The sequence below is a fragment of the Lissotriton vulgaris genome, chromosome 7 (assembly GCF_964263255.1).
Source record: "Lissotriton vulgaris chromosome 7, aLisVul1.2, whole genome shotgun sequence".
Classification (NCBI taxonomy): domain Eukaryota; kingdom Metazoa; phylum Chordata; class Amphibia; order Caudata; family Salamandridae; genus Lissotriton; species Lissotriton vulgaris.
The window spans coordinates 502,063,755-502,079,270 of NC_141695.1; the positions used below are offsets into that span (position 1 = coordinate 502,063,755).

At 43.4% G+C, this 15,516-nt stretch overlaps 1 protein-coding gene across 1 annotated transcript in view; it reads left to right on the top strand.

Moving 5' to 3' along the window:
* DNAH9 (dynein axonemal heavy chain 9) overlaps positions 1-15,516 on the top strand; it is a 1,435,662-nt gene that overhangs the window by 137,583 nt on the left and 1,282,563 nt on the right. The window contains exon 5 of the mRNA XM_086930591.1: positions 1,391-1,602. Within this exon, the coding sequence (XP_086786717.1) occupies positions 1,391-1,602 (212 nt within the window). The remainder of the gene's footprint in view (positions 1-1,390; positions 1,603-15,516) is intronic.

The following is a 15,516-nucleotide window of genomic DNA, read 5'->3' on the forward strand; positions in this document are numbered from 1 at the left end:
GGCGGGGGTCCCGCACTCAAGGCGGGGGTCCTGCATTTGTGGTGAAGACTCCACAGTCATGACGGGGGCCGCACTTGTAGCAGAGGCCCAGCAGTCGTGGCAGGGGGGCCCGCAGTCGTGACTGGACCTCCACAATGGGAAACTGCAGTGCGCACGTCCTGCTACAAGTGCGGCCCCCCCACCATGTCAGTGGGACCTCCACCACAAGTGGGGAGGCTCGGTGTGAATCAGGCCTGAATGTTTTGCACACCTGAAGAGCTTGAGCCAATCTCTAAAGTTCACTTTTATTAAGTGATTTATATTTTAGTCTAGGCACTTAGAAGTATGTGAAGAGTATGTGCTCTCTCTCCTTACAGAGCTTCTTCTTGTAGTCTGTATGATTACAAGTGTTTTTTTTTTATAATTCTAGTTAGTTTGGACCTCAACCTACAATGACACGTTCACTGTTATTCTTGGGAACTATCCCTTCCTTTAAATCAGGATATCTGCCCTTGCTCCCTTGCCCCATTTTCACAAGGATCCTGTTAGTTGAAATCACTCTCGCTCTTTGGTGTGGCCAGTCTCTTCTTTGCGCTCTCCTCTTCTGCTGGCTACCTCTAAATTCAGCACGTTCCAGGGTCAACGCTAAAAAAAACAAATACCTTGATTAAACACCATCTCTTTCGAGAGGTGCCCTGGGGTCCTCTTCCATTTCAGTGCCCACATACAAGCTCTGGCCTCACGCGTCACAAAGATTCACTTCTCTAGCAGTACACACAAGTTGGTACTTGGTGGGCTATGAAATCACAACACTTGGATCATTTCCCTGCCACTCAGGCTCCTACGCTTCCATCATCATGACTGACATACAACACTTCACATCTGAGTATCACAAGGGAGTATCAGACCAGAGTCCTGTTCTGCGGGCAGTATGCCGCCATTGCCAGAAGTTTCGGATCACTGACGCACTTGTTTCTCACCTTCTCCCACGTTGCTGGAAGGTCCTCCTCCAGCCCTCTAGTTGTTTTGCAGCACAGGACCACCTACAGTTCCAGGCCAGCCGGTGATGTGTTTGTTGGTATGGTATTCGCGCCTGTGTGCTTGCATGTCTTGCAGTCTCCATTTTGCAAAACTTGAGTTTGATGTGTGTTTTTTTCAATTGTATTCCATTGAAGTGTTTTCTGAGTTATTGCGTTCATTGAATTATATGACCTCGTTGAAGTGGCCTTTAAGCTATTTCCTGATTGGCCATTGAATTCAATAGTAAAAGGCAATCTTGTTTTAATAGTTGGAAAGTGTGGGTTTGAATTGCAGTGTGTCCACATAGCAGACGCTCTAGGACGATTCATGATTGTGTAATTTGGGAAGACATAATTGCAGCTTGATTTTTCCCCCCACTCTTCTCTTGCAGCGCTGTCTGAAGCGCAGGATATTAATCTGCACTTGAAGCCCCTTCAGCGCCATTTTGATGAAGTCGAGAATGTTGAGTTTAATGAGGTGAAGCCTTTGGTCGAACCCCTGCTCCATGTCGTGTGCTTGATCTGGGCGAATTCGAAGTACTATAACACCCCAGCACGGATCATAGTGCTGCTGCAGGAGCTTTGCAATCTTCTCATCCAGCAGGTAGGCTGTATGCACACTAGCATGCTAAGGACAATGTTTGACACTGCATGCACACCCTGAACATATATTACAGCATAGCATTGCTTGCGCCGCATGTCAATTACAGCACTTCGTTTAAAGGTATGAACACACTACTGCACTATCAAAATGCCACTTCACTTTACTAAGGGGCCACTGAGTGGAGAATCATCACTAAGTTCTCGATTACTAGTGTCGCTGTGTTTTGTGATGCACAAACTTCTGCTGGGAGGCTTGCAAGATCGAAGTTACACGAGGTGCAGAGTTTACCGCACCTGGTAATTCCTGCGTTCAGTAAACAATGCACCCTCAGTGTTTCATCCCAGTTGAATGTAGGCAGGTCAAACCTGCCAAAATGTAATTGTTGAAAAAGAAAATAAATACTGGAACACGCAGGTTTAGCAGTAAAAACAAACACAGAAATCTGCATGTTAATCTCAATTTTGAAGAAGAAACTTGGAATAGGTGCTGTTTATCGCACCTAATAAATTCAGAAATTGATTTTCCTCCTTATATTTCAGAAACATCCTGAATATAGATGCCCATTTTTCATACACAACATTGGCTCTTTATTGTGGTAGTCAGTAAGTCGTTAGTTGTATCAGGGAGGACATGGGCAGGAAGAGGTGTTACCCAGGCATACAGTAGCCAGTTTTTTTCCATACTTTACACTTGAATTACAAAACATAAATGGCACTATTAAAATAACCACTGTATTTTCACTTAATGTTTCTGCCGGTAATATGGGGAAAGCTTGCCAAGTGCCTCACCTAGAGGATCATAGCCCATCTATTAAAGTTCTTTGCTCCTAAAGAAGGCAAGCAAATTCAGGTACTTGCTGAATCACTCACAGACCACATCCTCTTATCCTACCCACATATTCCTAAGTATGCATGTATGTGTGTGTATGTATGTGTGTGTATGTATTTGTGTGTGTATGTGTATGTGTGTGTTTGGATATGTGTGTGTGTGTGTGTGTGTATTACATTTGTATTTATGTAATAGCATTAATCTGAAAATACAAAGAATAATTAGGCTACCATAGTCATTTATGTGCTAGCTTTTGTGAACAAAGTTCATAAAAGTTCACATATTTAGGCAGGAATCAAATGAGTTTTATAGGAAATGTGTGCAACGTTTTGTTGACCAAGCCAAATATCTTAGTACCACCCCCCAAGAAATTACGCTAAGGGATGTCAGCCAGCCTTGGATAAACCTTACACTTCTAGTCACAATCACAATTTCAGTATTCCAGTTTTTGTACACTTTGCACTCACTGTACCATATGTGTATATATATAACAGATCCTGAAAGACGCCACTTCTCCTCAGCGCAGAAAACAGGTACGGACCACTCAGGGGACAATATCGATAAATTCAGTGCTTTTATTTAATCATATGGAATCTATATATAGAGAGAGACAGATTATATATATATATATATATATATATATATATATATATATATATATATATATATATATATATATTCAATGAAAAAACCATTGGTTTTAGGCCATATATAGTTAGGAATTAGCATTTACAAAACCTTATTTTACTCGCATAAAACCATTGAAATTCCATATATAGTTAGAAGCGCTAACTATATATCGCGCACCCGCAATCCACTGCTGATGATGTCACATATTACATCATTCATGACATGGTCAGTGACATCACTGATGACATCACTGATGACATCTCAAATGACATCACTGATGACATCACTGATCACAACATCCAGTGATTGTATGTGTCTGTAAAGTTTAAATATGTTTTACATATTGAAGAATGAGTGGATGTATAAGTGTCTGGATGAAGAATTTAGTAGGTGCATCACTGACTGTATGAAAGAGTGATTAAATGTGTCTCACTGAGTGCATGGGTTAGTGACTAAACTGTCTTAATTTGTGCATCAGTATGTTTGTTGTTGTGTAAGCTGCTGCATGTGTTGATCAGTAGCTATAAGAGTGGCCATATGGGTTATTGATTGGTTGCCCAAGTATTTGAATGGGAGGCTGAGTGTGTGTGTGGGTGGCTGGGAGGTGCGTGACTCTGTGCATAGATGTGTAAGCAGTTGATTCACTAGGAGTATGAGTTCAAGAGTGCATGTGGAAACAGCTATATGGGCGGTTGACTGTGCATGGGTGTGTTGGTGAGTGAATGGATTTCTCATTGCTACATGTGCAAGTAAGTACGTATGTAAAACACAATACATGTGAGAGTTGAAATATATAAATAACTGAACATAAGAGCCAGTGAATGTGTGAGTGGCTGTATCGATCACTGTGAGCTTGTATCAGGGATTATATAAGAGAGTAAATATGTGTTATTATATGTTTGAATAAGTAAGATGTGTATAACTGTATAGTTGAGGAAATGGAGGTGTGATTGATTCTTTGCATGACTGACTAGGTGTGTGAGTAACTCCATGGATGAGTGACAGTCTGTGAGTGTCTGTTTATACTGAGTGTATGTAAGGTTATATTAGAGTCTGAAGAGGTTCATTGTATTATCACATGAGTGATGTGATCAGTGATGACAAATGAGATGTCATCAGTGATGTCATTTGAGTTGTCATCAGTGATGTCATCAGTGATGTCATTTGAGATGTCATCAGTGATGTCATTTGAGTTGTCATCAGTGATGTCATCAGTGATGTCATTTGAGATGTCATCAGTGATGTCATCAGTGATGTCACTGACCATGTCATGAATGATGTAATATGTGACATCATCAGCAGTGGATTGCGGGTGCGCGATATATAGTTAGCGCTTCTAACTATATATGGAATTTCAATGGTTTTATGCGAGTAAAATAAGGTTTTGTAAATGCTAATTCCTAACTATATATGGCCTAAAACCAATGGTTTTTTCATTGAATTTTCAAGGTTTTGTAAATGCAAATTCCTAACTATATATCCACTATAACCTATGGTTTTTTCTGTGAATTTCATTGGTTTTTTAATAGCAAATATGAAAAGCTTTAAAATGTCAAGTACGTGATAGATAAAAACATTTTCGTATTTATGCACGCTGATGTGCTTTGAACGCTGCACCCCCCCCCCCCTCCCCTCTTTTGTCTTAGTAGTACTCTCTCTTTGCAGATACTGAAGGGTAGTTAACGCAGGCCTTTACCCCCGTTGTAATCCGTCGTGCCTCCTTGTCTCTCCATTTGATTGATTGTTGTCCAAGCATTTACTGTTTTAGAATTGGTTCTCTTTGGATCATTCTCTATTTACAAACAAGCACAAAGTCGCAATACTCTGTTTAGTCTTTGCAGATAGTGAAAAATCGTGTAAAAAAAATAAAAGTAATCGAGCAAAATCAGTAGGCCACTAATTGGATCTCTTTTTGACCTCGCTAAAATAGAAATATTAGGAACAACCCTTCATGAGAAATACGAAAATAGTGAGATGAACTGAGCTCCACACCATGAGGGCTGCAAGACAGCTCGGCTCCGTCACCCATCCCGCCCAAAATAACGACAAACCCTATGCAAATATTAAAAATATAGACAACACACCAGCAAAGAAACAGGGTAAAACATTTTATTAAAAAACTATTTACATAACGTTGGTTTATAAGATGATGTCAGTAGTGGACCGATGTGTGAATAGATCGAAAACAGCACAAGGCTCCAAGATCCGGATGGCAAGCTCCTGGATGTTGGGTGCCATAGTTTAGAGTTCTGAATTTCAGCCTTTTTCAATGCCTGTGCTTTGTTGAATCAAAATGGCGGCTTGACACAAAGCTGACTCAAGCGTTGCTACTGATGCTATGCAGACCAAAACTGGTTTTCAGTTTGTACATTTTTCTAGATTTTTCAATCCAAGTTTGGTTGACTTTGTAGAACGATGGCTTCAGATTTTCAACATACGGTGTGGTGGCGCTGACTGGGAGGGGGCGCTTCGCTCCTGCCCCCTCCCCAAGTAAGATTTTCATACGTGAAAGTACGTTAATGGTTTTGGTCCCTGAGATGCTTCGATGTCACTGCCATTCTCAAATAGCATAAGTTCTGGATGTTGGGTGCCATAGTTAAGAGTTCTGAGCAGTGCTTGTAACACTGTCTGAAGCTTATTTCCACCTACTGCAGCTTCACTATTCTCAAAGTAAGTGAGTGTCGTTTGTGGACCTGACTGCATTAGAAAACAATGTGATATGTTACCTTCCTAAACAGCTTGACGGAGGCCCCTGAGGGGCGGTGTGATGGCCATGGACTCGGAGAAGACGCTTGGCTCCGACACCCTCCCCAAGTCTTATAGCACTGGTGTAGCCTGAGATCGCCCCCGACATAGGCGGCCGGCTCCCGGGGTCCGGCGGAACTTTTTGCCTTTTGATAACTCTTCAATTCTGGACCTTGTCCCACAATCCGTTTGACCTGAAGACAAGCTGTAGTGGGGCGCCCCTTTATCGTTTTAGTTGCCATTCCGCCCGCTTTTGCTACACTGTGCCTCTTCCGCCATTCAGCTGTTTACCGCCCGCTCTTGCGACTACAGCGTCTCGCTCACCATGTAGTTGAGATGCGCCCGCTCTTGCGGTGCAGCGATAGGCGGCTGCCACAGGACTCTCAAAATGGCGGCCGGCTCTTCGGTTTTGGGCCTGGTCCACTAAAATGGCCCTGGGACACCTTGGAACTCGGACGCTTGTCTGCTAGGGCTTGGGTCCCATTCTCGAAAAGCGTCCCCTCAGCCGTGAAGATTCTACAAAAGTCTTGGGGGCCTCCGACTCCCGCAGGCTTCTGGTGGGGAGCGGCTGCCATGATTGCTCGTGGAATGGCCACGACGGAGCTACGAGATGGTAGTGGTCTCATGCTGACGCCAGCTTTAGTCTGAAACATCCAGAAACACTATAGACTACCAATTCGATCAGTTCCGGTAGCGCCCCAACATGACCCGGAAGAGAAGAACTTGCCCTCCCCTCTTTGACTGATGGTTCTTGTTGCCTGTCCCCTCTGTTGTCATTTAACAGAACTTTTTGGACTGCTGAAAGGGGTTGTGTTCTGAACGCTGGTTGGTGGAGACATTTAGACTATATTCTTGACCTACGTTGTCGCGTAATGCGTTTTATGACACGCCGCGTTAGCGCACCCGGAAGTGATCCGAGGCGCGGCGCGCAGCGCGTAACGTAAGCATAACAGGTCATGTGACTTGTTAATAAAACTTTTCATTGGTTCATTTTACTTTTGTTAATTTAATGATGAAAAGCTTGGTCATATGACCTAAAAATTACGCTTTTTATTATTTTCGAACAATATTTTTTTTTCAAACATATGTTATAATATTCCAGGCTAATGTACTTTCCCGGAAAATTTACAACTGTCTTGCAAGTAAAATATATTCCTTTTTCGAGAAAAAGGGCGTTTCTTCCTTCCATGACGGAGCCGTTGAGTAAAAGAGATTCGGCCTGCTGTCTTAGTCGCCGATACGCCTGATTATCAGATTCTTATCGATCACTTTATGTTGCAGACATGAAAAACACAACTGCCCTTGACCATTTATCTTTACTGCGTTCCTACATATTATACCTTTTATCCGTCATGTAATTGGACTGCTTTATTTCACTTGCCTTTTACTGATTCGAAAACAGTCACTAAAAGTAAAAACTTTACCAATGTAAATACTACTACCGTGTTTTGTTTTAAAAACCTTTATTGTGAAAATGTCAGTATACAAATACGGGCCTATAACCACGTGGGCCGGCCACGGAGCAATCTGAAATCGTATATGATGAGGAGACATTTACACTGTAGAGGAACGTAACGAGCGGGCCATTAGGTTGCAAGAACTAAGGTGTCTAACAGTTGCGGAATCGGTGGACATACATTTTGTAATTAAAATAGAACAGGGCCACTTACAATAACATTTTCTAGATATACATTTGCGGGCAAGGAGTTACGAGTCCCATTTATACCGGCGCCATTTTGGGCGAGGCCGGGCAGGTCCAAGATATAGTCAAAATGTCTCCACCAACCATCGGCCAGACCAGAACCCCTTTCGGCCCTTTATGCTACAAGATGGTGTCTTCCATTCAGAAAATATTGTTGGCAGCATTTTGAAAGGAAACAGAAACAACCGTTCTCCTAGTGAGTTTCATATTGTTACATTTAGGAAGAATGTTGAAGAGTAGTATGTGGAAAATCTGAAGCCATTTTTCTACAAACTCTCAATCAGACTTGGATGGAAAAAAAAAACCTGAAGAATGTACAAACTGAAAACCAATTTTTTTCTGTATAGCACCAACAGTAACGCTTGAGTCAGCTTTGTGTCAAGCTGCCATTTTCATTCAATCAATAGCGTCCCCCTGCACACATTCAGGGACCTGGTCGTGTCTTCAGATGAAACGCATTGTAGGAAAAGAAGCAGAAAGGAAAAGGAAAAAAGTTCCGCCGGACCTAGTGAAGCTGCAGCAGGTGCAAATAAGCTTCAGACAGTCTTACAAGCACTGCTCAGAACTCTCAACTGAGGCACTCAACATCCAGGACTTGCCATTCGGATCTTGGTGCCTTGTGCTGGTTCCGACCTATTCACACATCGGTCCACTACTGACATCACCTCATAAGCCAACGGGGCACCCCACGCCGACTTTCGGCGCAGCATTGTAGGATGGCCACACCAGTGCGGCAACTTGCTGGACACAACATCGGGGCCATCCAGATCTCGGCGCGTTCGACTCACTGTACCGCAACAGTGACCGCAACTCAGCTGGACACGCCGTCTTTCGGCGCAGCATTGTAGGATGGCCACACCAGTGCGGCAATTTCCTGGACACCACCTCGGTGCCATCCGGATCTCGGCGCGTTCGAGTCACTGTACCGCAACAGTGACCGCAATTCAGCTGGACACGCCGTCTTTCGGCGCAGCATTGTAGGATGGCCACACCAGTGCGGCAATTTGCTGGACACCACCTCGGTGCCATCCGGATCTCGGCGCGTTCGAGTCACTGTACCGCAACAGTGACCGCAACTCAGCTGGACACGCCGTCTTTCGGCGCAGCATTGTAGGATGGCCACACCAGTGCGGCAATTTGCTGGACACCACCTCGGTACCATCCGGATCTCGGCCCGTTGTGCTGCCTTCGGCCTATTCGCACATCGGTCCGCTACTGACGCCGCCTCACGTGCCAACGGATTTTCTACGCTTTTTGTAGCCCTATGCCGCATAACAGGTCATGTGACTTGTTTATAAAACTTTTCATTGGTTCATTTTACTTTTGGTTTCCTAAAGATGGAAGGCTTGGTCATATGACCTAAAAATAACACTTTTCATTGGTTTAGAACATTTTTTTTTCCCAAACGATGAAAGCCCCACCTTGTTTCTGGATCATTCAGACTGAAGCTGGCGTCAGCATGAGAGCACCACCATCTCGTGGCTCCGTCGTGGTCATTCCGCGAGCAATCATGGCAGCCGCTCCCCACCGGAAGCCTGCGGGAGTCGGGGGCCCCCAAGACTTTTATACAATCTTCACGGCTGAGGGAACGCTTTTCGAGAATGGAGCCCAAGCCCTAGCAGGCAAGCGTCCGAGTTCCAAAGTGTCCCAGGGCCATTTCAGTGGACCAGGCCTAAAACCGAGGAGCCGTCCGCCATTTTAAGAGCCATGTGGCAGCCGCCTATCGCTGCACTGCAAGAGTGGGAGCAACTCAACAACATGGTGAGCGAGACGCTGTAGCCGCAAGAGCGGGCGCAACTCAGCTAGATGGCCGCCACCTGGGGAGGCCCGTTCACGCCGGCTCCCCCATGCCCCCCCCGGGCCGCCGCACGCCAATTTTCGGAGCAGCATTGTAGGATACCAAAACCAGTGCGGCAGTTTACTGGACATCACCTGGGTGCCTGTCGTACATGTTGTGTCAGCCATGTGACACTGGACACAGACCGCTACTGACGAGGCCTCCCCCCGCACCACCCGGGACGCCCCACGCTGTTTTTCTGTGCTGCATTGTAGGATCCCTAAACCAGTGCGGCACCCAGGCGACATCACCTGGGTGCCGTCCAGAACTCTGCACGTTGTGCTGCCTTGGGACTATTCGCACAAAAGACAGCTTCTAACCATTGTTGCTTTTTGTGTTGAGAAATGTTTAAATGTTTTTAGTTTTTGTTCCGTTCGTTAAAGTTAGTAGTTAATAAAGTTTTATAACCTTACTTTGTTGGAGTGTTATCTATTTTTTTTAAAACGGGTGAATGGGGCCTTGAATCGGGTTATTGTCATGTGTGGGCTTTGGAAGTGTGCTGCTGCAGGATCGGACATTTCAAACTCAAATGCACGTTCTTTTTCTTACCTTTCCGAAGCATGGAGCGCAATAGCAAGCAGAGAAAGGGTGATGCACGTGTTGAACACTACCTGACCTGGCAAGTTGCTGGCAGTGCCCCCCCGCCCGCTCCTGAAAGAGGGCACACACACACACCGCCGCTCCGAGTACTTCACAAATCTTTAAAAGACCATGCGCTTGTTCATGAGGCTTAAATGGTTTATCACCTCTTCTAGAACCCCTGCATCGACCCTCTGACGTTTCCTGGAAAAATTACCATGTAACCCAATACCAAGCCCTGTCAGCTGAAACCCCCAAGGAATCGTGGGGCATATTATCAAGGGGGTTTATCTCCGCTTTTTTGGCTTTAAAAGCCTTGAAAGCGGAGATAAAATTATCTCCCTATTACCAAGCTGTCGCTAACACCAGTTAGTGACAGCTAAAAGGAGATTGCGACCATCTTGGGCCCCGCTTTGCATGTCAGTGATACTTATCACTAATGACATGCAAAGTGGCGTGCCAAGATGTTAGCGACTAGAAACAGTCCCTAACATCGCTACCTTCTATTACCAACTTTTGGAGATATTCGCGCTAAGCGCGAATATCTCCAAAATCTAACACCTGCCCTGAGCAGTTCTTAGCCATGTTATCCAATGGGAGGTGGATAACATGGCTAAGAGCATTAGGTCGATAATACATGAATATCGCTGACTTTTCTGCGATAATAGCAAGGTTTATCTGCGATAAAAATCGCCGATGTGCGGCGATAATTTTTGTCTCTAAACAAGTTAGAGACAAAAATTATCGCTAGTTGTTCGTAATATGCCCCTGGGTTTTTGCTTGCAGAAATCGGGAGGCGGGAGACTAGCACTGAAACAGTAGTCACACGCCTGAATCAGGAGGATTGGCATGTCTGAATTCTCTACAGCTGGGGCCATAAACTACATCCGCAGGGTTAGGTGATAGCCTGGGACCAGCCTGGCATCTAAAATGGCTGCCGTGCACGACAAAATTGTGGCATTCGAAAAAAGGCAAGATGGCGCAGCCGCTGGAAGAGATGTATCAACATATATCAGCCTCCTCAGCCACCCACAGGAAACATAGGGGATTAGGACACGGAATCGTGGGGCATATTATCAAGGGGGTTTATCTCCGCTTTTTTGGCTTTAAAAGCCTTGAAAGCGGAGATAAAATTATCTCCCTATTACCAAGCTGTCGCTAACACCAGTTAGTGACAGCTAAAAGGAGATTGCGACCATCTTGGGCCCCGCTTTGCATGTCAGTGATACTTATCACTAATGACATGCAAAGTGGCGTGCCAAGATGTTAGCGACTAGAAACAGTCCCTAACATCGCTACCTTCTATTACCAACTTTTGGAGATATTCGCGCTAAGCGCGAATATCTCCAAAATCTAACACCTGCCCTGAGCAGTTCTTAGCCATGTTATCCAATGGGAGGTGGATAACATGGCTAAGAGCATTAGGTCGATAATACATGAATATCGCTGACTTTTCTGCGATAATAGCAAGGTTTATCTGCGATAAAAATCGCCGATGTGCGGCGATAATTTTTGTCTCTAAACAAGTTAGAGACAAAAATTATCGCTAGTTGTTCGTAATATGCCCCCGGGTTTTTGCTTGCAGAAATCGGGAGGCGGGAGACTAGCACTGAAACAGTAGTCACACGCCTGAATCAGGAGGATTGGCATGTCTGAATTCTCTACAGCTGGGGCCATAAACTACATCCGCAGGGTTAGGTGATAGCCTGGGACCAGCCTGGCATCTAAAATGGCTGCCGTGCACGACAAAATTGTGGCATTCGAAAAAAGGCAAGATGGCGCAGCCGCTGGAAGAGATGTATCAACATATATCAGCCTCCTCAGCCACCCTCAGGAAACATAGGGGATTAGGATACGTCTCCCGCACCCCCTTATACCTAGTACTTTAATTAACGAAGCACAAAATGGCGAATTCCCGTTTCGCTACCAGTTTGCGGCCCAGTTCGCGGCCCGTGAAGCGCTTCTACCGTGAAAAATCATTTTTTTTTTATTTTCCCCACGGGACCCTTTAATAACCCCAACAACATTCCTAGGGGGTCAAGAGGGGGATACCTTGCCCCCTTTCATTAAATTCCCCCTTAGTTTTTCACCTTTTCTTCTCTCTCGATCCTACCGAGAGACAAGATGGCGGCCGCTCCGGACTGTCACGCAGCAAAAAAAAAAAAAAGCTCACGCACAGCCGCTGGAAGAGATGTATCAACATATATCAGCCTCCTCAGCCACCCTCAGGAAACATAGGGGATTAGGATACGTCTCCCGCACCCACTTATACCTAGTACTTTAATTAACGAAGCACAAAATGGCGAATTCCCGTTTCGCTACCAGTTTGCGGCCCAGTTCGCGGCCCGTGAAGCGCTTCTACCGTGAAAAATCATTTTTTTTTTATTTTCCCCACGGGACCCTTTAATAACCCCAACAACATTCCTAGGGGGTCAAGAGGGGGATACCTTGCCCCCTTTCATTAAATTCCCCCTTAGTTTTTCACCTTTTCTTCTCTCTCGATCCTACCGAGAGACAAGATGGCGGCCGCTCCGGACTGTCACGCAGCAAAAAAAAAAAAAAGCTCACGCACAGCCGCTGGAAGAGATGTATCAACATATATCAGCCTCCTCAGCCACCCTCAGGAAACATAGGGGATTAGGATACGTCTCCCGCACCCACTTATACCTAGTAATTTAATTAACGAAGCACAAAATGGCGAATTCCCGTTTCGCTACCAGTTCGCGGCCCGTGAAGCGCTTCTACCGTGAAAAATCATTTTTTTTTTATTTTCCCCACGGGACCCTTTAATAACCCCAACAACATTCCTAGGGGGTCAAGAGGGGGATACCTTGCCCCCTTTCATTAAATTCCCCTTTCGTTTTTCACCTCTTCTTCTCTCTCGATCCTACCGAGAGACAAGATGGCGGCCGCTCCGGACTGTTTAGAATGTTGACAGACACCGGAGAGCCAATCAGCTTTCTGCGCGCAAAGTTCCGATAAGCGAAAAGTAAGCGGACCGGATCGCTGCCCGGAGCGCTGTTACAGATATATATCTTGATTTAAACGTTAATTTCTCAAAATCCACTGAAGCACATATATTGAGACCTAGCAAAGGCACATCGGGCTAACAGTCCCTACAATTTTGCCAAGTTTCGTGCAAATCCATTCAGCCGTTCGAGCTAAAAGTGAGGCCAAAGGCCCTATGGAAAAATGAATGGGAAAAACGCGTTTTGGGACCCCCCTTTTTTCTCGGCCCCCCCTTGACGAAACCCCACCAAATTTTCAGGGGCTGCTCAGAAACAAAATGTGCCATTTTCCTGAAAATTTCAGCCGATTCCGTCCACAAACGCCAAAGTTATTAGACATAGAATTTTCAGAAATCCCATAGGGAATTATTCCTAACTATATATACCTACTGGCGATAGCCAGTAGGTAATATATATATATATATATATATATATATATATATATATATATATATATATATATATATATATATATATATATATATATATATATATATATATATATATATATATATTACCTACTGGCGGTCGCCAGTAGGTATATATAGTTAGGATTTTTTTCCTATGGTATTTTTGAAAATTCTATGTCGAATAACTTTGGCGTTTGTGGACGGAATTGGCTGAAATTTTCAGGAAAATTGCATATTTTGTTCCTGAGCAGCCCTTCAAAATTTGGGGGGGTTTCGTCAAGGGGGGGCCGAGAAAAAAGGGGGGTCCCAAAACACGTTTTTAACATTGAGTTTTCCATAGGGCGGTTGGACTCACTTTTAGCTCGAACGGCTGAATGGATTTACACGAAACTTGGCAAAATTGTAGATATGGTTTGCCCGACGTGCCTTTGCTATGTCTCAATATATGTGCTCCAGTGGATTTTGAGAAATTAACGTTTTAAAAAACACATATATCTGTGACAGCGCTCCGGTTAGCGCTCCGGTTCGCGTACCTTAAGGCGTAACGGAACTTCGCGAGGAGAAGCGGATTGGCTCTCCGGTGACTTTCAACATTCTAAACAGTCCGGAGCGGCCGCCATCTTGTTTCTTGGTAGGATCGAGAGACAAGAGGTGGAAATAAACGAAGGGGGAAATGAGCATAAGGGGGCAGAGTACATTCTCCCTGACCCCCTAGGTATGATGAGGGGGCTTTAAAAGGGCCTCGCGGGGTTAAAAAATAATAATTTTTATAGCGTTTTCTTTGCGGGGGGAGCGCTCGGTACGCGCACCGGGAAGCGGTCCGGAAAGCGTAATATTGGGAAAATAGGATGAAAGAATGTTCAAATATTGTATGTTTATTGATTGTTATTTTTGTTTTTTTTAATTTATTTTATTTAAGTACCAACATGTAGGTACCAATGCAGAGTCTAAAAATAAAAATACATTGTTTCCTTTGTAGATTTCTTGCAGGTTGTTTCAGACGTTATTGAGGTATATGGAATTCATAGCGTAGTCTGTCAGGAAAGCAGAAACACCATGGAGGCAGGAGATGATAAAGAGATGTTAAATACACATTGGAGATGATATAGTGGAAGAAAGGAAGTAACTATGAGCAAACTTAAAGTTGCACAGTATATTTAAAGTCTGATTTTACATTAAAATCAATTTGCTACTAGTTTAAAAAATACATATAAAAATGAATAATGTCTCAAACAATTTTTGAATTATTATATATAAATTTATTATTCTGATTTATTTTCAAAATTAAAAAGAACTTCTAATAATTCTTGGTCAGATTTTGACTCATTTTCAATTAAGAAATCCACAGCTTCAACACATTGCAGAAGTTCTATGTCCATTGATTGATTAAAGAATTCTAAATCATTTTCTTTGTCTTGGTTGCATTCTGTAACAATTTCCATGTTATTTTTCTGCTCTCCTTCCATTTTGTATGCTGTAAAATGAATTTTAAAAAAATATATCAGTACAGATAGGGCACTGTTGGTTTTAAGTACAAGCAGGTAGTTTGGTTCTTTAAACAGTGATTTTTTCGTTGGGCAGTGTATGGTATCAAACTGGAAGTAGAAATATCAAAAAATTTATTAAATAAACTCTAAGTCAATTCTTAATTATACAAGACAAGTCTAACTCCATCCATAACTAAAACAGAGAAGTCTATTTTATTCTATAAGTATTACAGAGGGATAGTATATAACTATCAGAAAATGTTTACCTAATTAACTTACAGTACAGAACATACTTCAGTTTTTAAAATAACATCTTACCTTTCAAATAGAACTTTAAGTTATCAGTTGAAATGTACTTGATATGTACTTCAAGAAGTAGTAGTCAAAATGGCTGTGTTTCTCTCTCTTTCTTTATATATATTCAGGTACATAACCAATCAAATGTCATGAAATAATAGAAGATATTGAAAGTAGCATTTTGATTGGTTGTCAATACTAACACTTCTAAAGTGTTTTGGTTAGGTAATTTACCTCAGGATATTTAATCAGGCTTACAGCATAATTTTCACAATGAAATTCCATCAAATTTGGGGAAATGGTAGGGACTGCTATGTAGTAGGGGCTATTCTATATTTGATGAAAGTGTCTGTAGTGGTTTTTTTGTAAATTACTTTCCCACCTTTTTTTA